At 37.6% G+C, this 27,448-nt stretch overlaps 1 protein-coding gene across 1 annotated transcript in view; it reads left to right on the forward strand.

The window, feature by feature from the left end:
- Positions 1-27,448, forward strand: part of grm7 (glutamate metabotropic receptor 7) — a 240,999-nt gene that overhangs the window by 117,488 nt on the left and 96,063 nt on the right. The window contains exons 3-4 of the mRNA XM_066698280.1: positions 2,525-2,660; positions 3,780-3,934. Coding sequence (XP_066554377.1) covers positions 2,525-2,660; positions 3,780-3,934 — 291 coding nt within the window. The remainder of the gene's footprint in view (positions 1-2,524; positions 2,661-3,779; positions 3,935-27,448) is intronic.

Here is a 27,448-nt window from a genome sequence, read left to right on the forward strand (position 1 = left end):
TTGCAGACTCATCCAAAAAAAAACTTGGTAAACCTATTGCAGTAATGGAGTAATAACATGTTATAAAATTAAATTCAAAAAATGCAGCCAACAACAGCCAATGTAAACTGTCTTGCAATAGTAGAGAATACAGTTTATGGCATCGTAAAAGGGATTTCACAGTGACACAGATTCATTGATGTTCTTATATGATTGCCAATAGGCAATGATGTACTGTGTTTTTGATGTGTGGAGCATATTGTAAATACCAGGTCTACCAGCATATGTATTCATGTCATTAATCGGTCTGAATAGGCTTTTTAAATTTTTCTTAATTCTTTCTCTCCAGATTTCATAAATAACTACTTTAGTCTTGAGTGATCATGATAGAATTTCTCAACTATTCTGTCGTGGATGTCATTCTGCACGTATATTACTAGGGTGTTGAAGAATAAGAATGTGTATTCTAAAATTGGTCTAGAAAAGATAAACACTATCTTATATGGCTTTCCAAAGCAGTGTCTTCTAAAATTTGCTAAAGGCTGTAATTTTATGTCAGTCAGCCAAGGCAGAGTGAGATAGCGTGATTCCTGTCTTTATTTCTGTTTTGTGTTTTGCTGTCAACTGAGGAAAGGATGCATTTGTTCTCTTTATGATGTGTAGGGATATCCCTGCTCAGTTCTTAAGATCTCTAGTTGATACTAAAAACAACAACAGATTGTTCCAAATTTTTCCAGTCTGCAAACAATTGAAGATCCTTTATAGCAGTCCTTCCCTTTATAGTGTCATCAGCTGGCAGTTACACTTGCTTCCACTTATTAGATAACGTGCTGAAAGCTATTTCATAGAGACCAACAACTGTGTGTATCTGGGATATACTGCAATTTCTACTACTAAACGTGAATGCTTTTGTTTCTTGAACCATTAATAACTAATCTGATTAAATGCTTAGTATTTTGTTAACTGTAGTGTTAACTGGGAAATTTGTGCAAAAATGCCAAAAAATGCTGTTGGTTTTACTTTCAAGTAAGACATTTATACAGCATGCTTAGGGCGACATATTTGCCAGCTGTGTCTAAAAGGTGAAAAATATTTTCAATGAGATGGAATCCTGAGTCGTGACTGACATACCATGCAACCACCTTTCATGTTTAGGCATTATTTCATTTTGCTTTGAGTTATTTTCCATTTTCTATTTTATGTGGTAGCACACTTCAGTCCCAAAACCGATCAGAAATTTGAAAGACATTTTTGCTCTGTCATTATTCACATGCCTGTCATACCAATCTTTTTTTTCTTAAAACAATGCTTTTGACATTACATTACAAGGGATAGAAAATTATCACCACTGTGGAGATTGGGGAAAATCATTCAGCAGAAGACCATAAAATACTTACACACAAAAAAAATCAACTTAAAATGAATAAAACATATGAGACTAGAAAAATCTTTAAGATGAACCTAGTATTAAGTCAAAACATTCACTCTAGGTAAGAACAGGACTGTCCTGCTTAGCAATCTACCAAGGGTCACATACGGCCACACTATTAGTACCTTAAGCAGAAATTTAAATCTGTTCTTTGATGGCACAATGCTGTTGGAGACACTTATTGGACTTTTTAATGTTTTTGTGTCCAAGTTGTGTCACAAATATTTCACCTTCTGGCCTTCACCTTTAACACAGAACCAGTGTCTGTAAATTGGATTTTTTTTTTTTTCTCTCTCAAGTGAAGCAACAGTCAGTCTGATTCGGTCTGCCAGCCTTGGATTCTTGCCTCTGCCTGGTAAATTGAATTTCATTCTTACTTAAACCTTTCACTTGCAAAAATTCTGCACTGCCTCTTCAATTCCTGCTCGCTGCAGCAGGTACCCTCTAGATAGCCCCTCAGTTACATGTCCCACTGCTCCAAAGACCTGATGTATCAAGGTGCTTTTTTTTAGGCTGGGCACAGAAAACTTAGCCTCACATGTCACTCATTGTACCAACATTGCTACCATTTGGAATCACATGACTCTGGATTTGTAGTTCATGTAGTCCATCCAGAGACTATTTTATTATTATTATTTTTTATATATATACAAGTCCAGACTTGATACGTTATTGCTTCAGTCACCAACAAATTAGCACTTATGTTTTCTTCAAACAACCCAAGCCCTGCTCTCACATCGACCCTGCCGTCAGAGAGCCAGCCCTGGACTGGGAGCTTTAGTCACCACTAATCTTATTAAATCGTGGTTTAGCCATGTGTGTGAGTAGTTCAGTTTAAACCATTCATACAAAGGTTTGCGAAACATAAAAGCACAACCTATTTTGTCAAATATACAATATAAAAAATGCAACTATCTCTGACAATTCATGTTTGTGAATTCTGTTTGTTGTTATATCATGAAGCATTGTAGAGCAGAGCTGTATGAAACTATGGAATTTGATTCCATTACAACATTGTTTAAAACATAATAGAACCACTATAAATGCCCAATAACTCACTTTGGTTCATGTCTTAGATAATTAACTTAATATTATATTTGTCCCTGTCCTTTGCAGGTGGTATCTGCATTGCACAGTCCCTAAAGATCCCACATGACCACAAGACGGCAGATTTTGATAAAATCATCAGGAACCTCCTGGACACACGCAATGCACGAGCTATCATCATCTTTGCTAACGATGAAGATATAAGGTATGAGGTCATTCTTATATATAAGAAGTAAATGTCAGCTACTCAAAATACTTTAAAATCCATCCTCCTTCAAAGCAAGTGTCCCACAGGAACAGTATGTAGTAAATGGATTGGCCAGATATAAACGACTCCTTCATATAGAGCCATCTTAATATATTTCACAAGTGCGTTGCCAGATAGAAACTCCTTGGCCTATGAGTGAACCAATGGTAGGGATGAAACACCCATGTTTAATTAGTTAACATTACAGATTCCCTTATTTGAATGTGTCCATCTTGTCTCTAACACATACATCCCTGACACACCATGAGAGATCTTCTTCCTTGGTTACCATAGTGACTAGAAGTTATCTTGCTTGTTAGGTACGGGGGGGGGGGGGGGGGGGCGGCGGGGGTTCTGTGAGATTCATAGCAAGCTGTGATAACTTTCATTTAATAAGAGAGAGAGAAAAAATACTATGGCAAAGCTAGGGTTCACTGCTTTACACGTTTCATCAGCAGCCATGAACAGCAAATTATTCAATATTTAATCACATGACAAATGTCGAAAAAAAAAAAGGAGTAATGCGACACAAACCAGCATGGAGAGAATTCTAACAGTGAAGACATTTCTGAATACATAATAAGTGCAGAGCCCCTTTGGTCTTTAATGATGACACCTAATGTTTGTGCATGAAAACCAGGGGAGTGGTTAATGATATAATGTGCACTTCTCTTGCTTTGCATGCTATGTGGGCATTGCAATAATGATCTCATACATTCCTTGTCAGCTTGCCTGGCTGCATCAACCCTACAGCCATTATACCAAAAATAAAAAATACAATCAGAACAAAAACATCCATTATTCATGCCAGCTTTTCTCTGGGTTGTACCAGGACTGTTACTCTAATAGTATGGTTTAACCACTATTATCTGTAATCACAGGCTTCACGCATTTGACATAGACTGCTTTAGGTAGTGGGGGGTTTAGCTAGGTATGTATATTCATGATACACCAACGCTAGGCACAGCTTAATGAACAGGACACATTTGTGACATCATGACTGTCCCAGTCTGCCATGCTGGGAGGTGTTTTGGAGAACCTCTATCATGTCATTGCATTCTATGATTTGCTCCACAGGGGGATCCTCAATGCCAGTAAAAGAGCCAATCAAGTGGGTCATTTCCTGTGGATTGGATCAGACAGTTGGGGAGCCAAATACAGTCCCATTCATCAGCTTGAGGATGCTGCAGTAGGAGCTGTGACAATCCTGCCAAAAAGAGCCACCATTGAAGGTACAGCTAGACTTCCCTTTCTGCGAAACACTGTAATGAGCTTTCCTAACCGGCCCATCAGACCCCCCATGGGGCAATGTTCCCACTTTCAAAATGTTCAAAAAGCTTACTCATTTTCAGGGTGAGTCGTCTGTTCCTTTTAGGATATTGAATAACAGCCACTTGAAAGTATAATGAGACCATTGCATACACCATTCCACTGATATTAGAACCAGGGGTTGAAACAGGTGAAAACAAGTAAATGCCTTTGGAATAATATAACACCCTGGCACATAAGCACTATATCTGTTTTTCTGCATTCATGGGGAGCAGTCTTGCAATGATGCAAATGTAGAGCCAATAACCAATCAGGCAGCCTGTGGCTCTGACGGTCAAGCGATTAAGCGAACGCCCCATGATATCAGGAGATGTTCATTCCCAACTTGCTAATGATTTACACATTAACATGAAATTGCTGTTTGCGGGCATGGTGTAGGAGTATGGGGGACTGCCTTAGCGGGGCGTCCAGCTGTGTGCATCGATGTGGCTGTGGACTTTGGACTGTCTTCACTCCTGAAATGTTCCTGCTGTTCAACATGCTGTGCTGAAACCGCATCCAAATTGAATTAGAGTTCCAAGTCTGTGGAATGCAGCTTTTTTTTTTTTTTTTTTGCACAAAATATCCTGCTGCTGTACCTATGGGTACATTTTTGGGCATTTAAACTCATCTTTCAAATATGTGGAGTAATACATCTTTGTAAGAATGCCAGCACTTCTCAGGTATCAGTTGGAACAATTACCATGTTACAATGGGAAAGATTATGTATGATGTAATTGCTAAATTACCCCCCCTATCATGTAATGTAATAAAATTAAATGTAATGTCACGTAAAAGACGAGAGCTTCTGTAACATTATATCTAACCAATCAGTAGTGTGTCACAGTAAAAATGACAGATGGGGTGATTTTTTAGGAATAGCCTTTGGAGAAAGAGACAGTTTGGTGTAATGTAGCTCAGCAAAACAGAACAGACTGTTTAAGGAGAAAACAAGGGTGTCATATGGATAGGGGCATAGGACTCTCCACTAGAGGGCCACTAATGGGAACAGAGCCTCTGTTCTGGTTTTAAAGAACAGCTGCTGCGTGTCTTGCTTCTCATACATGCCATTGAGATACTCCAAAGCAGCCTGCAGTACCCACAGTAAAGAATAATTTCATGAAATAAATGCACTCCCACTGCTATATCTATATCTAATAAAGACTGCTTGTTGCTTATAATTACACTCTAATTTTAAGCCATGCCCCTGACTTTCATTTCCTGTTTTCCTCATCTAAATCTGTGATGAATTTCTCCTTACATTATACTGTTCAAGACATTCTGTGACAAATATATATATATATATATATATATATATATATATATATATATATATATATATATATATATATATATATATATATATATATATATATATATATATATAAACAGTTGCACAATCGAGATCTGACTATGGTTCATTCATTTTCAATGTGTAATATGAGGAACTCTTACTGTGAGAGGTACACAGTGCAGTCAAGCAAAGTACAGATGAACTTGTGGTCTCAGCAACTCTTTAACGTTAACTGGTTCATTAATATTAAAAAGGAGGCTCGGTGTGGGGGGGGGGGTGTTCGATAGAGGAAACCCACTGATTTCTTATGAATTCTTAAGGCCCTGCAGTAATGTCTGACCTTTTGGTTCTCTGAAGCTCCTTAAAACACAAGAAAGGTAGTATTTTGTTTGTTTTGCTCTCTAAAGCATGGTCAGAAAACTGAAATATCTCTCAAAACTCCAAACACTAAAAACATGACCTGAAAGTCACACAGCCCATCCATCGTCTTTGCTATGTAGTGGCCAGTTTGTCTGGGTCCAGGGAGCAGACAGCTTAATCAATCTCACATATTTCTCTTATTAACCAAGCAGTATTTTAACCCAAGGCTCTAGATGTGACATCCTCAAAGGAAAATGTCTGCTCTTTGTTTTTTTTATTTTTATACAGAGCATTGTATACTGTAATTGAGTAGAAGATTGGGACGCTTGATGTCTCCAGGAGAAGTACGGAGGTGGCAGGTCATGAACCAATCAGCTAGCCACACTGCAATTTAACTGGCTTACTGTCAAAAGCGATGCTCTGACCAAAAGTGTCAGTGTGCTCCAAAGTGACACATGATGAATGATGAAAAAATTGAGAGAAAAAAAAAAAAGATGCTCAAAAAGCATTGCTAGCGTCTCCTGCCTCTTCCCACCTTATCATTTTAACTGATGGTATTACTCTAATATTTTGGCAGAGCCTCTTCCTCATATAGACAGATTCCCTGACAGATGCTTTAGACTTTAGCTCAAGAAAATACTCTGGACTGCTTGTTTGTAATAGTGATCCTCCTGTTTTTTTAGTTTGTTTTATATAGAACAGCTAGACTGAATTGCAAGAGATCATGATGGTGTTAAACAGAAGCTTTGGGATAAAAGCTTGTGTTGCTCTTTAGTAACATCACTTCAGTCTTTTTATTTATTCAGCTTTTGTTCTTAATGTTATTAGGTATACAGTGAGGGAAAAAAGTATTTGATCCCCTGCTGATTTTGTACGTTTGCCAACTGACAAAGAAATGATCAGTCTATAATTTTAATGGTAGGTGTATTTTAGCAGTGAGAGACAGAATAACAACAACAAAAATCCAGAAAAACGCATTTCAAAAAAGTTATAAATTGATTTGCATGTTAATGAGGGAAATAAGTATTTGACCCCTTCGACTTAGTACTTGGTGGCAAAACCCTTGTTGGCAATCACAGAGGTCAGACGTTTCTTGTAGTTGGCCACCAGGTTTGCACACATCTCAGGAGGGATTTTGTCCCACTCCTCTTTGCAGATCCTCTCCAAGTCATTAAGGTTTCGAGGCTGACATTTGGCAACTCGAACCTTCAGCTCCCTCCACAGATTTTCTATGGGATTAAGGTCTGGAGACTGGCTAGGCCACTCCAGGACCTTAATGTGCTTCTTCTTGAGCCACTCCTTTGTTGCCTTGGCTGTGTGTTTTGGGTCATTGCCATGCTGGAATACCCATCCACGACCCATTTTCAATGCCCTGGCTGAGGGAAGGAGGTTCTCACCCAAGATTTGACGGTACATGGCCCCGTCCATCGTCCCTTTGATGCGGTGCAGTTGTCCTGTCCCCTTAGCAGAAAAACACCCCCAAAGCATAATGTTTCCACCTCCATGTTTGACGGTGGGGATGGTGTTCTTGGGGTCATTCCTCCTCCTCCAAACACGGCGAGTTGAGTTGATGCCAAAGAGCTCGATTTTGATCTCATCTGACCACAATACTTTCACCCAGTTCTCTGAATCATTCAGATGTTCATTGGCAAACTTCAGACGGGCCTGTACATGTGCTTTCTTGAGCAGGGGGACCTTGCGGGCGCTGCAGGATTTCAGTCCTTCACGGCGTAGTATGTCACCAATTGTTTTCTTGGTGACTATGGTCCCAGCTGCATTGAGATCATTAACAAGATCCTCCCGTGTAGTTCTGGGCTGATTCCTCACCGTTCTCATGATCATTGAAACTCCACGAGGTGAGATCTGGCATGGAGCCCCAGACTGAGGGAGACTGACAGTTATTTTGTGTTTCTTCCATTTGCGAATAATCGCACCAACTGTTGTCACCTTCTCACCAAGCTGCTTGGCGATGGTCTTGTAGCCCATTCCAGCCTTGTGTAGGTCTACAATCTTGTCCCTGACATCCTTGGACAGCTCTTTGGTCTTGACCATGGTGGAGAGTTTGGAATCTGATTGATTGATTGCTTCTGTGGACAGGTGTCTTTTATACAGGTAACGAGCTGAGATTAGGAGCACTCCCTTTAAGAGAGTGCTCCTAATCTCAGCTCGTTACCTGTATAAAAGACACCTGGGAGCCAGAAATCTTGCTGATTGATAGGGGATCAAATACTTATTTCCCTCATTAACATGCAAATCAATTTATTTATTTTTTGAAATGCGTTTTTCTGGATTTTGTTGTTGTTATTCTGTCTCTCACTGTTGAAATACACCTACCATTAAAATTATAGACTGATCATTTCTTTGTCAGTGGGCAAACGTACAAAATCAGCAGGGGATCAAATACTTTTTTCCCTCACTGTATCAGTGTTAATGAAGTTAATATATGAGTTAACGTAACTAGTGGAAAAAGTCAATTTATGGATTATGCATATATTTAAGGTGGTGCTTGGCCACAGTTATGACTTTCATGCAACCTTTAAACAGACACTTACAGATTCACACCCTTTGTTCCTGGAAGAGTCCAAAGGTGTAAACAAGGATTAGCCCCGCAGCTGTAGTTCTGGCTTCTTGAAGCGGGAACCATTAAAGCCACTTCAAACCCTAGGCTTTTGGCAACTCATTGTTGAGATCATCAAGACAGACACCATGTGTGTGCACTGGCCATTTTGTCCAAGAAAAACTGCCGTGTTTTTTACTGGAACAGACATGGCACGGGCCTGCATTCTCTGTGGCTACTGTGATCATACCAGCTGTTTTCTAAAAAGGCCAACCAGCGCATAAGCATCTGTAGAGCATACAAGCATTTCAAAAGCCACATTGAAGAGGATGTCCATCTCCAAATTCCTGTTTTCTAAAGCACCCACTCAATTAATTCTGTCAAAGATCTCACAGAGTTACCATCTTGAATATAAATTTGCAGCTGTCTAATACAGCTCTGGAAAAAATTGAGACCACTGCAAAATTATCAGTTTCTCTGGTATTACTCTATATATGTATGTGTTTGGGTAAAATGAACATTTTTGTTTTATTCTATAAACTACTGACAACATTTCTTCCAAATTCCAAATACAAATATGAATGCAATGGAATGGCTGCCATACATGTAACACTTCTGAAAAACCATCACCTGTAATATAATGCCATTGAAAACAGCCCCCCTTAAACTCTTGATCCTACATGGCAGTAACTAAAAGTATACACTGCAAATGCAATGCCATGTTATGCCCACTTTAATATTGCTTACATAACTATTTCATGAAGGGGGGCTCTCTTGTAATTGTCTGTCTTGAAGCAACTGGTTACGGTTATATAAGCAAATCAGTGTTGGACTGAAATACGTGTCCTTACTTTTAAACATTACTAATTTTCCCCCCTTCCTAAGACTGATTAAATGCACACACACTGTGTTAAGGGGATTATAGGCAGGCAGTCTTTTGGGGGTGGGGGGCATACAATAAAATCTCTTTGGTTTCATAAGAAACCGCTTTCATTGAGGGACTGTCACAGCACATTAGTGCAAAATGACTTGTAGTTTCACATTTTATCCAAATTAAAAGTGGATAAGCTCTGACATCTATTTAAAATAGTTACAAATAATATGAAGAATGTAAGACTGGAGATCATAGAAAGTAAGTTATCGGCATACGTACAATTTGGTTTAAAAAATTTAATAAACCAGGTCAAACATGTTTGATATCTTTGCTTCACATCCACCAGAATGAAAGTCCGATCAAATACTTTCTAAAGTATTTATACTCTTAAGGTCTATTGTGCATTGGTATCCTTTTTGTCTTCCATTTAAACAGCCGTGCATGGAGCTTGTGTTTGTCACCTTAGGGGACGAGTTATATTTTTCATGCTAAATTTAGCTTACTGTAAAAACATTTTGTGGAAGTAATTTGGGGTGCGGAGAAGGAAGCGTATGGTTCGGCCCCAGCAGTGACGGTACTGCAGATGAATGTAGCATCTGGAGCCGTAGAGAGACAGAACATGATAGCTGCCCACTGTCCACAGCAGGGGAAGAGCAAAGATGATTGATTCCACTTCATGTGATAATTGTAGGGGGACCCTGTGGGACATGGCTGCCGATAAGTAAGTAGAACTGCTTATGGAAGGCCCTATTCTCTTCTGTCCCCATTGACACTGCTGTGGAACATGCTTTGTTAACTGTCTGTGATGTGCGGTTGTGGAGTCTGGGAGGTGTAGTCATGTACATTTCTTCAAACAATATTTCTACTTATAATACTTTAATTAATCCTTAATGTTAAGGAAATGGTTTTTAATTGACAGGAAAGTGGTCTTTACCCCCCTACTTCTTCATGTTGTCTGTTTGTGTGATTGAATAGTGACCCCAGCATAAAATCTCAAAATATATCTGTTGGAAATTCATGACCTGAATCTAAATTCAACATCAACATTTATGAAGACACAAAATTCAAATCACATTCTTTAAAATTATCCTCATTTTGATAACTTGTCACAGCGGGGCATTCAACCACACACGTTTGGATTTAAAGGTGAAAAGGTGAAAGGTGAATTCACATTTCATAAGTACTCATTTGTGCCCCTTTTGCTCTTGATGATTCATTTTTTTTGTTGGGAAATATATGCTCAACAGTTGGATCCCAACATTACGTTAGCCAAGATGGAACACTTCATTAGTAAGATAGAATGTAGTACCCTCTGCAGTTTCCATATGCTTCCACTTACCAGAAATTACCAGTGTGCAAAGCTGGACTATTCCCCCTATAAAGAAAAATGCACAGTACTTTGAACCAGCACAAGGAACTATAACTGGGGAGAAACAGCTATTGATATATAGTACAATGTTTTACCTTGAAATTGTAAAGTTTATTTATTTATTTTAAATGGTCTTGTGCCAAGGCTTTAGAGAGTGAAGGCCAGCTGGGGCTGAACATAAGACATCATACCTCTATGACTGATTCAGCAGGGTGTCGGCTTCGAGGTGGAGAACTATAATGGGTTAGAAGTCAAAGCTGTTTACAGCACCGAGGGTTTGGGAGGCGAGAGATCGGAACTGCCAGATTGATGTAGAGGATGTTGCTCTGCTGCTCACTGTGACCTTGATAGCCCTGCATTATCACCTTCTCAGCAGCACCAGGCTTTATATTAATTACATTGCTAGGATGGCACTGAGGCGGATCAGACAGGGCTTTCACAAACCGATTTCTTTGACCGTGCCCAGCCGCATTATGGCAGGTGGTAATATGTTTTCCCTTTAAAGTGTGTATGAGTGAATGCCATTGCATGTTTGGTTGTGTGCAGGTGATCTTTGGTCCTCCACACATGAGTAGTGTTGAGGTTTACCTCTAGGAAAACTGATTGTTATTTGTGGGAAGCATACGTGTATCATTAAAGGTCACACAGAGGGTGGCACTTCAAAGAAAAACTGAACACAGTTCAATTGAGTTGGTTCCTTGAGCCCCAGATGGGATAGATTTGACCTGCCTCGGCTTCCAGGATGCTTAGCTTAGATTCCTTTTGTATGTTTGTAAAACACATGAAAAAACTAGTTGGAATCTGTACATTTTAAACTGTGTACTTGATGAGATACAGCATGGATCAAGTATGTTTTTAATCTTGGGTCAGAATCACTTTCGGACAGTTAAGGGATTTATTTTTTTCTATTAACTCTTCAGGGAGATCAATTATGTAATAATACATTTTCTCTCTGAAAGCATCTTGCATTTTTCGGAGAATTTCAGATTAGCTGTAGCTTCAAACTCCATTATATTGCTCATGTACCATTTATTGTTTGAGGTAAGAATTAAATATTTTTTTAACAAAGCACAATTATATTATAAATTGAATGCATGTAACTGAGAAGCACTGAACTGAGTTTCTTTAAAACAGATTCTCTCATCCTAGTTCTAAAACAAGTATGCAGGCTGTTTTTGCTGTTGTAATATTAATAATAGCTTTTTCACAGCTCATACTCTCCCACTACCTCTTAGTGTTTCCTCTTGAGATGGATGCATCACTGGAAGAGTGTTAAATAATATACATTTACAGTAAGCAATGATACTGTACTCCAATAAAAACATTACCTCTTGTTTATTTACCATACCATTTGTATGCTCAATAGAATTCATAATTAGTTATATTTTTACCCACCCACCCCATCCCTGGAAATCTAAAAAAGATAATACCACCCAAAGTGAGATCGAACATTGTACATTATCATGGGGAACTCATGAAGCCTAATCTCACAGCTTATGTGTAGTAGACCCAATAATTTATCTTTTTCCAATAACCTGCCATAATCTTTTAAGTCAAGAATAGTACCCCAACAGGGTGGGATACTGTGCACCCAAGATGTCACAGGTAGGCCTGTAGGCAAGGGAAGGAGTGGTTCAACAGTCGAGCTAAATAGCCAACCAAGACAGGTATAAATCAAGAACAGAGGTGGGAGAGGGAAGACCACTCCTCGATTGCCAAAACACATCAATAGGGCCCAGGAGTTGGAGTTGTGTCTGAAACTCCATCTGCTTAAATTATGTGAGGTTTCATCTCCTGCAAACCTAGCTCATGATATTAAGATGATTGGTTGAAATAAAAATGACAATGCTGAGAAAGATTTCTCTGTACACTTTGTAATTAAGCCTACTATAGTCAGAACTGTATGTTCATTTTAAATATATATCACCATCAGCCTCCCCCAAGATGATTCCACAGCTTCTCTTTTCCATGTCATATATACAGAAACCCCAACTTAATCCCACATTGTATCAAATTGTTTCAACACATGAAGATGTAAGCTATCCAAAGAGACCAGTCTTAAGTTTAGGACTTAAAAAAATAGGACTAGGACATTTACATTCTTGTCGGTCCAATTGTAGAGTGAAACTGAAAACTATAGTCTTTCCTCTAGAATCAGTGAGTCTTTTTTTTTTTTTATAAAGCTGGTTAATAATCATTAGAACTACTTTACCGTTGATTCACATAATCTAATGTTTACATTTGAATGCAGTTAATGTGCTTCGTCTGTTAATTAATGAACATGTCATGGATGTGTAACAGCCGGTTAATTATTAATTAGCAAATGATGCATTGCCCTTATACCCTTTACTCCATTTATCGAAAATGCAAAAGGAAAACCAAATGCTTTGTCAAACTTCAATGAGATTACAACAAATTATAAAATTATGTAAGTTTGCAGCACTTTATTAACTGTCCCTAAACCTTGACATTGTATTGGTACAAATGACCAAATATCAGCATCTCAACATTATATTATCACATTACACTGGCTATCCAGTTCCACCCCCTCCAGCTGTATCCTTTGGCATTTCATACAGCCCTTTGTTTTAATTTAGCTATTAAAGCTCTCGACTGGAGTTGCCACTGAAGCCGGGCACCCCGGCTGTGTTTGTTTAGGTTCTTGTTGAGCCGTTTTGATTTAATTTCTGCAGCAGGAGATCTGAAACATATTTCTGGTAGCCACATGAATAAGTGAGAGGTTGAAGGGTCAGATGACAACATATCCAGAAGATATGAAAATTGGCCCTTCTGAAACATGTCTTTTAATAACAATTGATACGCATTACAGTCTTCCCTGGGCTCAATCAGTGTGCAACAATATATCACACAATATATCTCCAGTGCATTATGGGCCATCTTAATGAAGTGTCTTACTCTCCAATTATACCTTGTTGTTGTATAAATTATACAAATAAGAACGGAATTCTGGTGTTAAATAAAATGTTAAAATAAAAACTAAAACTTTTTCAAAACATTACTGTGACACTCTACAACTTTGCTATCTTGTGTGCTTATTAGGATTAAAAAGAAGTGTACATTCAGCATAGTTGTAAATGTTTTATGAATATGAGTGCTTAGCTTTTCTTAAAATACTCAGATCTTCACAGTGTCCTTCAGGGTTCATAATCTACAGAAAGATTATTCACATAGATTTACCCCTAAAAACAGAAGCAACACATTATCACAAAGGACTTTCATACATCACAACTGCTGCAGATAGAAAACATTCACTCTTGCAATTCACAAGTGCCAAACTAATCGTAGCACTGGTCTTTGAAACTGGTAACAGGTCTGGATCCTGAAGTTGTACTACAGTATTGAATGCACTGTTGATCTTCAAAGATGTACTGAAAACATCAGACATACAACGTAATATGAATTACAGGAATGAACTGACAAAATATAAAAGCCAATTAACTACTGATATGCTGAATTTCAATTTGACAACAAAACTGTATAATGGGATTAATTCCAGTTCAACAAAAACTTCACATTCTCTGTTTTCTCCCTCCCAAATAGAAGAGCTGAAAGTAAAAGCTCAGTATGCCCAAACAGTTAAAAACTGTTAAAATTAATTCTCCCCCAGCCTTGGTAGAGTTGGAAGAAACAAATACATCCACTGTCACCTTTGACTTTTAATTGTAGATCATTCTGAGGATGAAGTAAAGAGCTTTGTGTCATAATGTGCAGGACTTTCAAAAGAACTTGAACTCCCAAAAGCAAGGCTATCTTGAGGCGCAGGACCTGGGCTCTATGTGGGAATTCATGATTCAGAAATACCAAACAGCACAACGTGGATGTGACGCTCTGTGATGGCATTCAGAGGGATTAGCTATTGACTCAAATTCTGCATATTTCCAAGTGCTCTGAAACATTAATCTTTCAGATCTCTCTTTGCCCATTGTTGGCTGTGTTAAAAACAACATATATTTGCTCAAAGAAGCCTCGAGGACATTTATTAAATAGGCAGATGTTGCTGGCATACAGTATTGATCTGAAAGCTAGTTGGGGATTTATTGTACTTCCTTTCCCAAGTTTGTGAATGGCATCAATATCCTGTCAGTAGTGCTGGCAACAGAGGAAGATCAGGCATGTGACATATAGTGGTGAGGGCTCTGAGCCCAAGATGGGCACCACATCAGCCTTGGGCTCCTTGTATAGGCCGAAAGCTCCATATTGAGTGAATGTGAAAACATTTAATCTCATCTGAAATTTGCTGTTATGTAATTTTTCACTTGTTGTATTTTATATATAACATGGTTTGCATGACCCTCTGCAGTTATGTTTTTTGCTTAGATTGTGGTTTTAAATCCCAGTTGAGTATTTGAGATGGAGAGAAAACAAATCATATAGCTTTCCCCCAGCCTGCTTTGCCCATAATCAAATAGAAATGGTAATCTTAATTAGTGTAGTCTTCGTGCTTTGTCCTGTTGGCCACTGTAGTGTCGAGTAATGCTTTGCATCATTTTATTCTAGGGTTATAATGGCATTGCAGTACTAAAATGTGCTTGGCCTAGTTTGTCCTTAAAGAGAGGAACAAAAAATACCACAAAGATGCAAACTGATTAGTTCATTTCTACAAAATGCACTTACCAAAGTTTCATTGTGCACCTCACCATAGTGCAGGTGGAAATTGTTGACATTTGTACTAATTATTATTGTAAAGTAGATACTCATATGAATCACATTACTTCATTACACAACTAAAACCAACTGAGGCTTATACTTTACAGGACTTAGCATTTGATGCTGTGTGAAAGAACCACGCAATATAAAGAGCATCTGAAATGTCAGCAGTGTTAAAGCAGCTCCAGTGGGTTTAAACACTATCTCATGGATACTTTTAACACTTCTGTGATGGCAGCAAAAGTCATTGCCTTGACAGGCAGTCAGCCACACTGTTTGCAGGTATGTGTTACACGATAGTTTTAGATCCGTTTTTATATTTGATGTTAAAAAAAGTTACTAAAACATCTTCTCCCCAAAAAATGTGCCGATCAGTGGCCCATTTTTCAATATTGAGCATCACATTGATAATTGAGTTTTAGGAGGTCAACTATATACTACATGCTGTTCGGAATACCCTATTCTCATCTGTTAATACAGTGATTTCAATCCATGAACAGTTCATGAGATAAGATTGACTTTCATGATGCATCATGTTACAACAAAAGTTGTTTATTTTTTGTTGTTTTTTTCACCAACTCGAATGAAATAAATGTATTGAATGTATCTAAAGCCACTACTTGAATGATAGTGGATATTAAAAAAACATTCAGCCTAATGTAATGGTTTTGCAAATACCCTGGTCTGAATACAAGAGATGATAAAAATTGTGAAAATGCAAGATAACTGGTTGTCATGGTGCTGCCTAAATCACTACTATTTAACCTGTGCATGAGCAGTGTAATCAGAAACAATACCATCTACAATAATAAATCTGAAGTAGGCTACCCTTTCTAAGCCATTGTATATTTCCCTTCTGATCCACCTGCATAAATTGACAGCAGTTTGCTAACAGCAGCATCAACTTGGCACGGGTCAAGTACAGCCAAAATGTTGTCACGTTTCCTGGTTATATATGAAACTAAATTGACTGGGTTGCTAGACTGTGTCCCATTGTATTGAAACCTGTCTTGAAGATTAAGTATCCCAACTTTGGAGCTAATTAAGGCACTAAACCTACCATTTTTCTTGTAGACACCTATATTTTATCTCCGTTAACCTCTGCAATTTACATGCAGGGCTGTTTTGGGGCTGCTTGTGGTTTCAGAATGAACCCTGTCTGAACCGCATTTGCTTTAAATCGCCTGGTTGCCAGCTGATCTTAATCAGTTCCCTTTGGGCTGAATTGTAACTCAGATGTTAAGGTTGTAAACTAAATGATCATATTATCTTTACTGTTGGCTACTGTATTTTACATCTGGATATTGATTAATTGTGATGTAAAGCTATTTTGTTTTTACCACAATAATAGTCTGTTGAGTTTGTTGTGTGCTATATTTATTTATGACTATTTATCATTTGTGTATTATTAACTTTATTACATCAGCAATATAACAATGGTGTTAAATTCCAGAAATCAAATATAATTGGTGAAATTACATGAATGGAGTTTGAAAGATTACTTGTGCATACTCACTGTCCAGCTGAACACATGAAGGAACTGTCTGTTCACTGCCTGAAATAATGTTTCAGGTGTGTATGTGTGTTTTTTCCCCTCACACTTTGTCTGGGGAGACACCAGTTCATTTAATACTATAGTATCACAGTCAATTTAAAATCTATGCCCCTGAGCAGAAAAAGACTTGAGTCCTTTAAGAATTGATCGAAAAAATTATTGATCTTATTTTCTTTTGCAGTGGAACACTTATAGATGTGTATTTTAACTTAATTGCATTATGATGCTTGTACATTTTTGTTTGTTTTACAATTATGCAGCAACTTAATTTAGGTAATTTGTACATGAGTAGTTATTTAACCACAAGAGCTTACATTATAGCCCCTTGGCAAATAAAGGAGCTGATTCATAGATCTCAAAGCTAACAATAATATGTCTTCCATCCATACGTAAATGAGAAAATCAAACAAACCGTGCGCTGTAAATTCTCATCTCAGATGTTAAGAATAGAGTCAAATGAGTTTATTCAAAATGCACTCAGAGTTACATTTAGGCAGAAAAAAACAATAATCCTTAAATTATTTTCCATTATTCATTATGCTTCTTAATGTGTAAGTGTAAGTATGTCATGAATAATGCAGGACATGTTGTAAGCATAGTAGGGATTTGGCACAGTGAGTGCATGGTGAATCAAAATTTGTTCATAGTGAATACATAGTAAAGTTTCTTGTAAGACTAATTAATACTGTTTAAAATCTTAAAAATGCTATAGCCAATCTGAAATATGAAAAATGTGGATCATAGTAATGATTAATAACAGCCATTAGAGACAACAAAAGGTTAAATATAAGGTCCAGAGAGAAAGTACAGCTTTCCATTTGTATAAGAATTAGGACACTGTGTATTGTTACTAAGAGCAGTTTTTCTTTTTTTTTTCACAAATAAATTCCCTCCAGCTTCTTAAATGCAAGGGGTCCTTTCAATGTGGATGTTTCATTTTGAAAATTAGATTTTAGAAAATCCTCAAAATTGCTTCCCTAGAAAGCGCTGAATGCTCAAAGATTGTTGAAAGTCTTTTATTAAACTGTAACAAAATATATGTTTATATATATATATATATATGTGTGCATATGTATGTGTGTTTGTATATATATAGCCGATGCTTGGCATTGTGCATGGTGATTTTAGGCTTGTGTGCGTTTGCTTGGCCATGGAAACCCAACTCAAATACAGTGCATTCTCTATGCTGGGCTGGTTCAAGGGCAGCCACAATTACAAATCAATCCGGGTGTTAATAAGAGAAGGTAGCTGTATATCTAGATACAATTTTTTTTTTAAAGTTAAACATCTTGAGCTAGAAATATCAATAGGGATATAGTGCTGAAACATACAAAATCAACCATGAAATCCATTTCAAAATGTCAAATTCTAGAGGCCCTTCACTACACAAGAAGTCGCAGTTTTTTGGAAGGAAATGCCATGCTGGATTGTGACTGCAGAATGACTTCGAGAAACAGCCCTGATGAATTTAAGATGCTTTTGAATGCAATGCTAAAATGTTAGCTTGACAGAGAGGACTGGCTGAATGCTTAGGCTAAGTAATGGGAATTGAGACATTTTGAATAGAAAATACAACATTTTTAGAAATTGAGTGTTTACTACAAAAACTAATATGCATGTACATATTTAGCCTCTTCTTGAGTAGCAAAATACAATTTACATCGATGAATCAGACTTGCAGAAGAAGAAACACATCCTTGTAATGTTAAAATAATTACTCTGCATTCATGCTGGGCTCCAAAGTCACACAGAAATAATGCATTTTTTAATACATTAAAATGCATTGATTAAATGCTAGCTTTTGAAGCATGGCTCATTCACATATTATCTTGTTTTGCAGGTTTGTATTGTTAAATAACTACTCTATTGCATGGCTTAGAGCAAGACAGGGCTTAGAAGACATTCAGTTTAATAGCCTTACCAAATATTGGTGAGAATATCACAGTAATACTTTTACAGTAATACTTTCTTTGGTTTATATTATTGTATTAATATATTATGTTTTTTACACACTGTTTGTTTTGGCTTTATTATTTATAACTTTTTCTTATTTTTACCTGTGGCCAGGAATTGCAGTTGCAATAGAAGGTACATAATACATCTCAGAGCTCAGAACAAAAGTGTCTGTAATTAACCTGAAAGTGCCTGCATTTCTTTAAAGTCGACTGGGACAGTTTTTCCTGGTTGTATGAAAGTAAATAATTGGGCCATCAGTTTACAAACTTCAGTTTACATATCTCTCAAGCTGGCCTATTCAATTGAAAACATATAACAGAGGATTTGAAGCTGTATTGATCTTTGCTCTTGGTGATTGGTGATTGGTGGAGTATTATCTTGGTGGAGGGTTCTGAGAAGTTGCAGGGACACATTTAGAAGTAAAGAGGAATGAAGGATGTGTCATCCAGTGATAAATCCCTTGCACAAACTGTTTTTAGTTCTGAGTTTATTTTGTGACAGTCTGCTTTATGTGGTATTGTAAAGTTAGTTTACACTTTATTTAGCAAAAAAGTATTTGAACTACACTAAGATCTATATTCTTAGATACTTTCAAACTTTATTTTGTGACAGTCTGCTTTATGTGGTATTGTAAAGTTAGTTTACACTTTATTTAGCAAAAAAGTATTTGAACTACACTAAGATCTATATTCTTAGATACTTTCAAACTTTGTAATTAACCCCCTCTTTATAGTATTGCCCAGATCGGAGCATACTAACTTCCAAGTCATTTACATCTTCATTCAGGATGATGCAAACATCATTAGAAAGGAAGGTTATAAATAAGAAAATGATTTTTTTCCCTGTGTTCTTTGGAGAAATTACTCTGTTGAAATAAACAGTTCTGTTTATGCCTCCATAATGCTTCCCTATTGGCTGTAATTTAATGTCTTAAATGAGCAAATCGTGTTTGTTTCCTCTGTGGAGAATACACAGACAGCTGTATAGGATTCTAGGAAAGACATAAAAACGAAGGGGGAAAAACAAGCAAAGAGAGAGAACCTAGCAAAATACAATCACAGTGACAATGACTTCTGGGGTTTCTGTTCATTCTGTTTACCCCATCGAATGATGATAATAAATGTATATTGGCATCATTTTTCTTGGAAGTATAACTGGAGAAAACATAAAAACAAATCTGCATACAAAGTATTTTTTATTTCATGGGGTAAAGCTGTTCCAAAGAAAATTAATAAATATTTATAATGCATTGTGTGTTTTTTTTAATGACCTATGTACCTGAGTGACATCTTTAAGCATGTCTGCCCTGTGTCTCAGAGATCCCTTGCTATTTTAGCCACACAGACAGTGTCCTCTACAAAACCAAGCATTCCCCTCACACAAAAAAAGTGTGTTCTTTACTTTGAAGCTCAGGGTAGTGATTGTAATCAGGGTTAAGGAATGTTCTCAAAATAACTGTGTGCTAAAATTAATCCTCACTGGGATGGTATCCTGCCAGCGTAACTCTCAATGAATGCTTACATCCTTCTTGGTAAAGTGCTCATCTAATGTTTACTGCAGGTGGTTATCTTTTGTAAAAATAATTTAACAGGCGTATCAACCCTGGGAATAAAGAAACATGTAAAAGCCGTTGTAGATGTGCAAGTTTTGGTGCCATGCGAATCAATGAGAATTGAGGTGATGCTTGGCGACTTGGAAGACAGCATGCATCTCACCCTCCGGCGATATGCACCATTTACCCTGACATGAGCTATCTAATCCTTTAATGCATGACTTGTTTCAGGACGTCAGTGCGCAGTTGTAAGAGCCACTCTCTGATGCTCTCTGAAGTTCCATTAGTACCTGTCAGAACAAACATCTTGCTTCTCAACTGGCGGGTCCGACCTGTAGACTTCATTGACCTTCTGCCTCCTTTACCAGGCGTTCATTATGTTTACTGTACCTTACCAATATCTGCATTCCCAGAGTCACAGTCACTGCACCAGCATTCATGTGCTACTGAGGGGAATCAAACGGGACGGTCGACAGTCACATTACATCTGATGTCTCTTGGGAAGGCATCAGGGTCTGTTTATATCATTCAGAATAAGAACAATGACACTTTTAATTTAAGCAGTCTTGCCAAAACTTCCCAAAAGATGTTACAGGGGCTTACTTCATCCATCACTGCAGTACTATTATGGGGTGACCCCACAGCTCTTTACACAGTTAAATTAGAAAAGTGAAGAATCATTTACATTTAGAGAAGTCACATTGAGTAAGTGTAGAGTGCCTTTATTGACTACATTAGAGCTTCCATTTGATAGACACCCCCAAGCTAATATCTGTTATATATACCTGTCAATTAAGTTATTTATGCACACACTCAAATAGGACATCGTAATTCTTTTGATTGAGAACAAGCACATCCGCCCTGGTGGGCAAACACCAGACAACCATTCTGAGCACTTTCTTTTTAACACAGCGTCCTCTACTGGTGATCACATATAAACATCCCGAAATACATAACAGTATCATCCTCCATCAGCATAGGTTTTGTCATTTCTGTCCCATGGGGTTTCTGCCTCATTGATATTGTACTATTCGTCATGTTCTCCAAAGAGTGAGACCCAGTCATTATAGCATGTAGAACAAAAACAGCTTTATTAATTATGCACAGGATCACATTAACTGATCCAGAGACTAGAGGGACTGACCCCCCCAACTCCACTTCCTCCTCACTTTATCCCCTCTCCATGTCCCCTCCCATTGCACCGCCTCTCCTTAATCAGTTCCCCTTAATTAACCCTTTGCTTATTTACCTTAGATGCGGTGGTACACTATAATATCAACATCACCCTAATTTCCCATACATGAGTCCTATGGAACAGGCTCAGCCTAATGTGGCTGGTGAGATTGACAAATCAGGATCAGTTTTCCTCAGTTCTCGGTTACATTGAGTGAAGTCACATAATGGATTAATCCACTTAAAAAACTAATTGACAAATCGTAAATCGAAAAATTACTGCTTCATTTACATTTTTTTTTTTTTAAACTTGCTTTATGGGAGGCACGACTCCCTCCTAAAACTCCCTACTAGGACATTGGTTAATTGCAATGTTATATTTCTTTTGTCATGCATATCAATGGATTACAAGGTGCTTACTGACTTGTTGTAGACATGCACATCAAAGGCCCGCAAAGACAGCTTGCTCATTTCAGATTAGTACCTTGTTTGGCCATTGTTGTTTGTCTAGGCTAAGAAGTTGCTTAATCACATTACAAAGGTTTCAAGCATTTATCCTTGTGCATTGTTTAGCTGTCGTGCTTTGTTTATCCTTGTGAGAAAGATTTCTGCTAAGACATAAACTAAGGCATTCATCAGTGGCTGTTACTTTTTTTTGTTTTTTTTTTGTTTATGTGGTGAGCAAGATGGGCCTGCAATCTTACATTTGCAGCAGCAATTCCAGCAACATATGTCATGTGAATTAAACATTTCAAGAGTTTATTCCAATTAGGGTTTTTATTTAAATAAGAAAATCTATAAACCAACAGATTTTTAAGATTTAAAACTCCCTTCCTGATCAGCCACATGGCAGTAAAAGGAGTTAAAGTGACGATCCAGCTTTGTTGTAATCTCCATCTCACATGTGCCTGTATTTTTTCCAGACACCCATAATCTATGCATGTTTGCCAGGATAAAGGCGCTTTATTTACAACTCTCAAAGGCCAGACTTGGATTCTCATATTGTCTAAGAGAATGTTTTGAAGCAGAGGGTGTGGGTTAGACTAGTTTATAGTAATGTCTAGAAAGAGATTACAGTAGGAATCCAATGACTCTAGTACCAGTATGCAGGTTATAGGTACTATCAGTTGCAGGTTAGCCCATCTTTAAGTTTATGTGCAGTGTACTCCCATTAACCGAGTCTTGACAATTGAGATTGCTTTGCAGGGTTTTTGTAGTGTGATTAAACCCACGACCCTCTGCTCAGGAGTCCAGATCCCTAACCACTAACCTATGTTATATTTTGTACCCATATTCATACTTTGGTCCTGCCCTGGACCCTAGAGTGCCTGTTCCTGAAATATGCTGTATAAATAAGATGGTTATGGTTTTATGTGGTTTGAGATCAAGAATACAGAGGCCTGCCAAGATATATAAGTCAAAATTAATGCCATCAGTTGCCCTTGATGTCACCATAACTTTGGAAGAAGTACAAGATAAACCATGCATTTTGTAGAAACCTATTTCTCTTGTCCATTCGGTAAATGAATGGTTTAGTCCATGATAAGCTGTTGCTTCTGGATTGGAACGTATCTCCTCAGGACTTCAGGACATTTTACCATGTCAAAAGTGTGGGCTTGCTTGACAGGGCTGTCGGTATAGGCATTCCCAATGCTGATTTGTTGCGAGTGTCTCGCAGCTCTCAGGACTCTCTTGGTTGAAATGGTTAGATCCCTTATTTGTTGAGGAAAACCTTTCCAGCCTATGTGATGTGCTTTCTATTAATAATTGGGAGTTACTTTTATCACACAAAAGAGAAAACCCAAGTATTTTTCAATACAATAACAACACTGAAATTATCTTCAAAGCAAAACGAGGATAAAAAAAAAAATGGCAACAGCTTTTTGAAACATGTTACACAGATTACCAGAAATCCCATATTGTGTTCAATTCTAGAGATGATAAAACATGGACTTGCATGTTCAGGTGAATGGATCTAGCTGTGTGACAGTTCACATGCGCACAGAGCAGCAAGATGGTGCAATTCTGAAGGAGGGGGCTTCCTTCAGATCATCAGTGTTTTCTTTCTTGTGTTTTGATTAACAGATGTGCACGTCAAAAACAATACATACAATAAAAGAGAATAAGAAAAACAGCAGCTGGTTTGGAAAAAGTTTCAAACTCCAAGCTGTTCAACTGAAACATATTTTATGGTTTACTAAAGATATTTCTCAGATCTGTAGTCAGTAATGATTTGCCCATATGTAACATGGTTCACACTGGAATTTGACCCTATAGATATTATTATTCATGTTTTATACTTTTTAAGTTTCAGGGGCAATTGTTTCACAACCAATCTCAAAGGTTATGACATTGAACACTTTCAGCATGAATTCTCTGTGCTCTTCAGCACTTGTTGATCCACTGCTGGGTGAAGTCCTCTACACGATTTGTCCATGTTCAAACAATGTAGTATAATACAGCACAAAGTTGGTGATTTTCTATTACCGAAAGTTTATCATCAGTTAAGATTTTTGCATGGGACCTTTTTGAATGAGGATGAAATCAATGTTACATATATCGGTAGCTTCTAGTGTGAAAGACAAGGCATCTTCAACAGGATGATTTAGGAGCAGGCTCACTCAGAAACAGAACTACAAGATACATTTATTTTTATATTGAAAAAAAATGGGATATAGAAACCACCAAAGGTTCTTATAAGCAGGGAATGTATTTTTTGTTTGGTTGTTTTTTGGTATAAACATGTGGGTTGTACATCAGCCCTTTAAGTTGGTTGTTAGGGTCTGCCAAGTTGTCTTTTGCCAAGGTCACCTGCATTTTCAGACAACAACGGCTGACATTCAGAATACAAATATTTGCAGGAACTCTCAGTTTTAACCAGTAGCTACTGTGTTTGCTGAGAGCTGTTGTAATAGCATTCTGTTTGTGTTTACTAGGTCAGAGAGCTGTTGCGGTTCAGGGAGTTGCCATTCCTCCATTCTCATTATAATCCTAGACAACAGTGCTCAGAAATTGATTTGACTTGAAAATCAGTGGCAATCCGCCTTTCCCCACCAAAATCATCTAGATAGCCCCAGCTTAGGCCCATGAGGGAATTACTCCTCTCCACAAAACCATGTTTAATTTTAGAGGCTAAAAGGAGCACTTTATACTGTCTGCATTTCCCTTGCTTGTTGCATGTCTTCTCAAAAAGAAAACATTCTTTGGATCTAAATGGTAGAAAACTAATGTTTGGAGTGAGTTTTTTCCACCCATTAATTGTGAATTATACTAATGAAGTAAGGCTGTATTACTGTATCAAGTTTAGTTGACATCCTCAGAAACCTCTCAATCATAACTGGGGCGCAGACAGTCATCATTAAGTTATTGTCTGAGTGCCATGTAAAAGCAATCTGAATTGTGTTATGTAACATTGATACATGGGGCATATTTTTTGCCTGAACAAAGTGCACATGGATCCACTGGACCCATTTGTGATCATATTTATAAACAGCACCGTTTGCAGTGATTGTTGTAATCTACCCGCAGTGGAAACCCTCATAGGGAATGTTGTAGTCCATCTTCCCCTGAATTTGACCCGAGTCCTGCGCCGGCTCTGTGAGCCTCGGGGGGGCTGTACCGCCACACTTTAATTTATCCCGTTTGTCTTTAGAACCGTTCAGAAGCTGTTAATGGCGTGTATTGAGAATTGTGAGGCAGCCTGGGAACTGGGCTGCTGTGCTGGTCATTAAATAGTGCAGTGCAGAGAGTGCTTGCCTCCATTCACATGAGAGGATAACTATGGGACTGGCAGCTAGACTACAGTATGAGTCTCATTCAAACTCTTAAAAACCACGTGCATTCCAGCATGTGTGGAGCATAATTTTGTGAATTTGTGTGCATTTCCAAAGCTCCCAAAGCTGGTGGGGTATTTATGCTGCTGTTGTATTATTGTTGGATCAGTCCCACAATGACTTCCAATCAGTCGATGACATATTTTACTCAATTACAGACTAGAGTGCTCTGAGTATGTAGTTCTCTGTATTGCCAGCTTACTTCGTGTTCATTTGTGGTGTCAAGTACAATACAAAGTCTGAAACCAATTAAAAAACAACAACATACTAGGTAAAGGTCCAGCCTTTCCATTTTTTCTATCATTATAATGATGATGTATCTACATTATTAATTTTCTTTACCCAAAGCTACTCAAAGACATGTTGTGTATTTACATGTTCAGGTGCATTCACCGGCATGGGAGACATACTGCATGTTTATTATACCTCTCCTGTCTATCATATGTTTGCCCCAAAAAAAGAAAACCTTTTCCCATTAAAATACATCAAGACTTTAAATTATAAATGTAAGCTTTCCTGTAATGGATCTTTTCAACTTGCATTACCAACATTTTTTATAGCTTTCGCTTTTTTGTACAAAGTTCTTCATCTAACTGAACTCCCTCCCAAGATGGCTTTTATTTATCATGAAAGGGGGTCAGAAACCTTTTTTTAGATGCAATGTTAATATTTATAGGGTTGTGGCATTGTGAAATGGAAGGGACATCATGAAGCCTTGAGCGATAATACGAAACTCAAACCTGTTTAAATTGCAAAACATCAGAAAGAATTAAATGTTCTCATCTTAAAAGCCTTTTTTCCCCTCCTGTAGGTAGACAGAGTTGCCCATGTTAACCATTATCAATTGGACTGGATTTTCTGAGACATATGAACACAATAGGCTTGTTTTTTTTGTGAATCTTTTGAGTCTTATCACGATCTCCCTGACCAGGTCTCCAGTATTTATTTTCTTTCAACACAAAACAAGTACAAATCAGAAAGTGTACAGAGAGCAGATGCAGCTTGAGATAGTGTTCTGTATTGTTGTACATCAGTAGAGGAATAGCGCAACCTCTGTGTGTGAGAGAGAGAAATATATGTGTAGATGTAATAACTGCATTAATAAATGTCAGTAACATGTTTGTAATTTGCTAATGCCATTCTGAGCAGGCTGAAGTAAGGGTACACACTCAGTTTCCTTAAGTACTATGAAAGGGTACACTAGGAAAATAACACTGGTGTTTGGTCAAACACTTGTATGTGGCAGGCGTGCAGTATAACGCTATCCAATATTTTTAATCTTAGTCACATGATACTGTATGATAAGACTGGGGGGCACTTCCTATCTGCCCTCCTGCACATTACAACTGAAGGTTTTTCTGTTCTGCTTGTCAGAAATCAGGTCTGTGATAACATTTCCTCAGGGCAATAACTCTGTGGTTGGTCTACGGTAAATACCTTCCCCAGCTCTTATCACTTCTTTTACCCAACATTGATCTCCTTCCTGTAGGCTGTTTTAGCAATGATCCTGTCTAGAAAATGCAGAATGACTGCTATGAAGGAGCAGCTTACCATGCAAGCTGAGTAACTGAAGCAAGCATAGCATGAGTGTGGATTGATTTTCTTTGCCTTCCTTACACCGAGGTGTGAAAGTAAATTAATGCACATTACTAACTTATTATTCAGTACATTTTTTCAAGAACTATTTTTAATGCTAGACTCAGCAGTCTTATGTAGATTCCAAGATGCTAACTTCCTGAACAAGTGTGGCACACTGTTTAAAAATGTCTTAATCCTATATCCATATAACATTTTCATACAGTGCATTTTACAAAAGTTTTTTTTTTTTTTTTACCTGGTTTGTTAAACACATTTACCTGGGTCAAGTGGCCATTCAACAGTATGAATGGTATACAAAAATCACCACTGTTTTATTGTAAACATTGAAACATTTGAAGAGTTGCTTTTCTGTGCAATATCATAGGTTTTATTTGATTGTCTAATAGAGACTAGTTATATTATATCTGCTTCCTTAGAAAAACATATTTCCCTCCCATTACCTTGACACCAAACACAAAGCTGTCAGTAACACCTGAGGAGCTGTGAAGATGCATGCTATGAAACGTTGCATTTCTTTTTTATATCCCTGATATTGAACGCATGGGATTTAAATTAACTAGTCATTCACTGTCATTTGTGTGACTACCTGGAATAGATAAAAAGCAAAATGATTATAAAAAATACATAAGAAAAAGTTACAGTTGCAAC

The sequence above is a fragment of the Amia ocellicauda genome, chromosome 3 (genome assembly GCF_036373705.1).
Source record: "Amia ocellicauda isolate fAmiCal2 chromosome 3, fAmiCal2.hap1, whole genome shotgun sequence".
Classification (NCBI taxonomy): domain Eukaryota; kingdom Metazoa; phylum Chordata; class Actinopteri; order Amiiformes; family Amiidae; genus Amia; species Amia ocellicauda.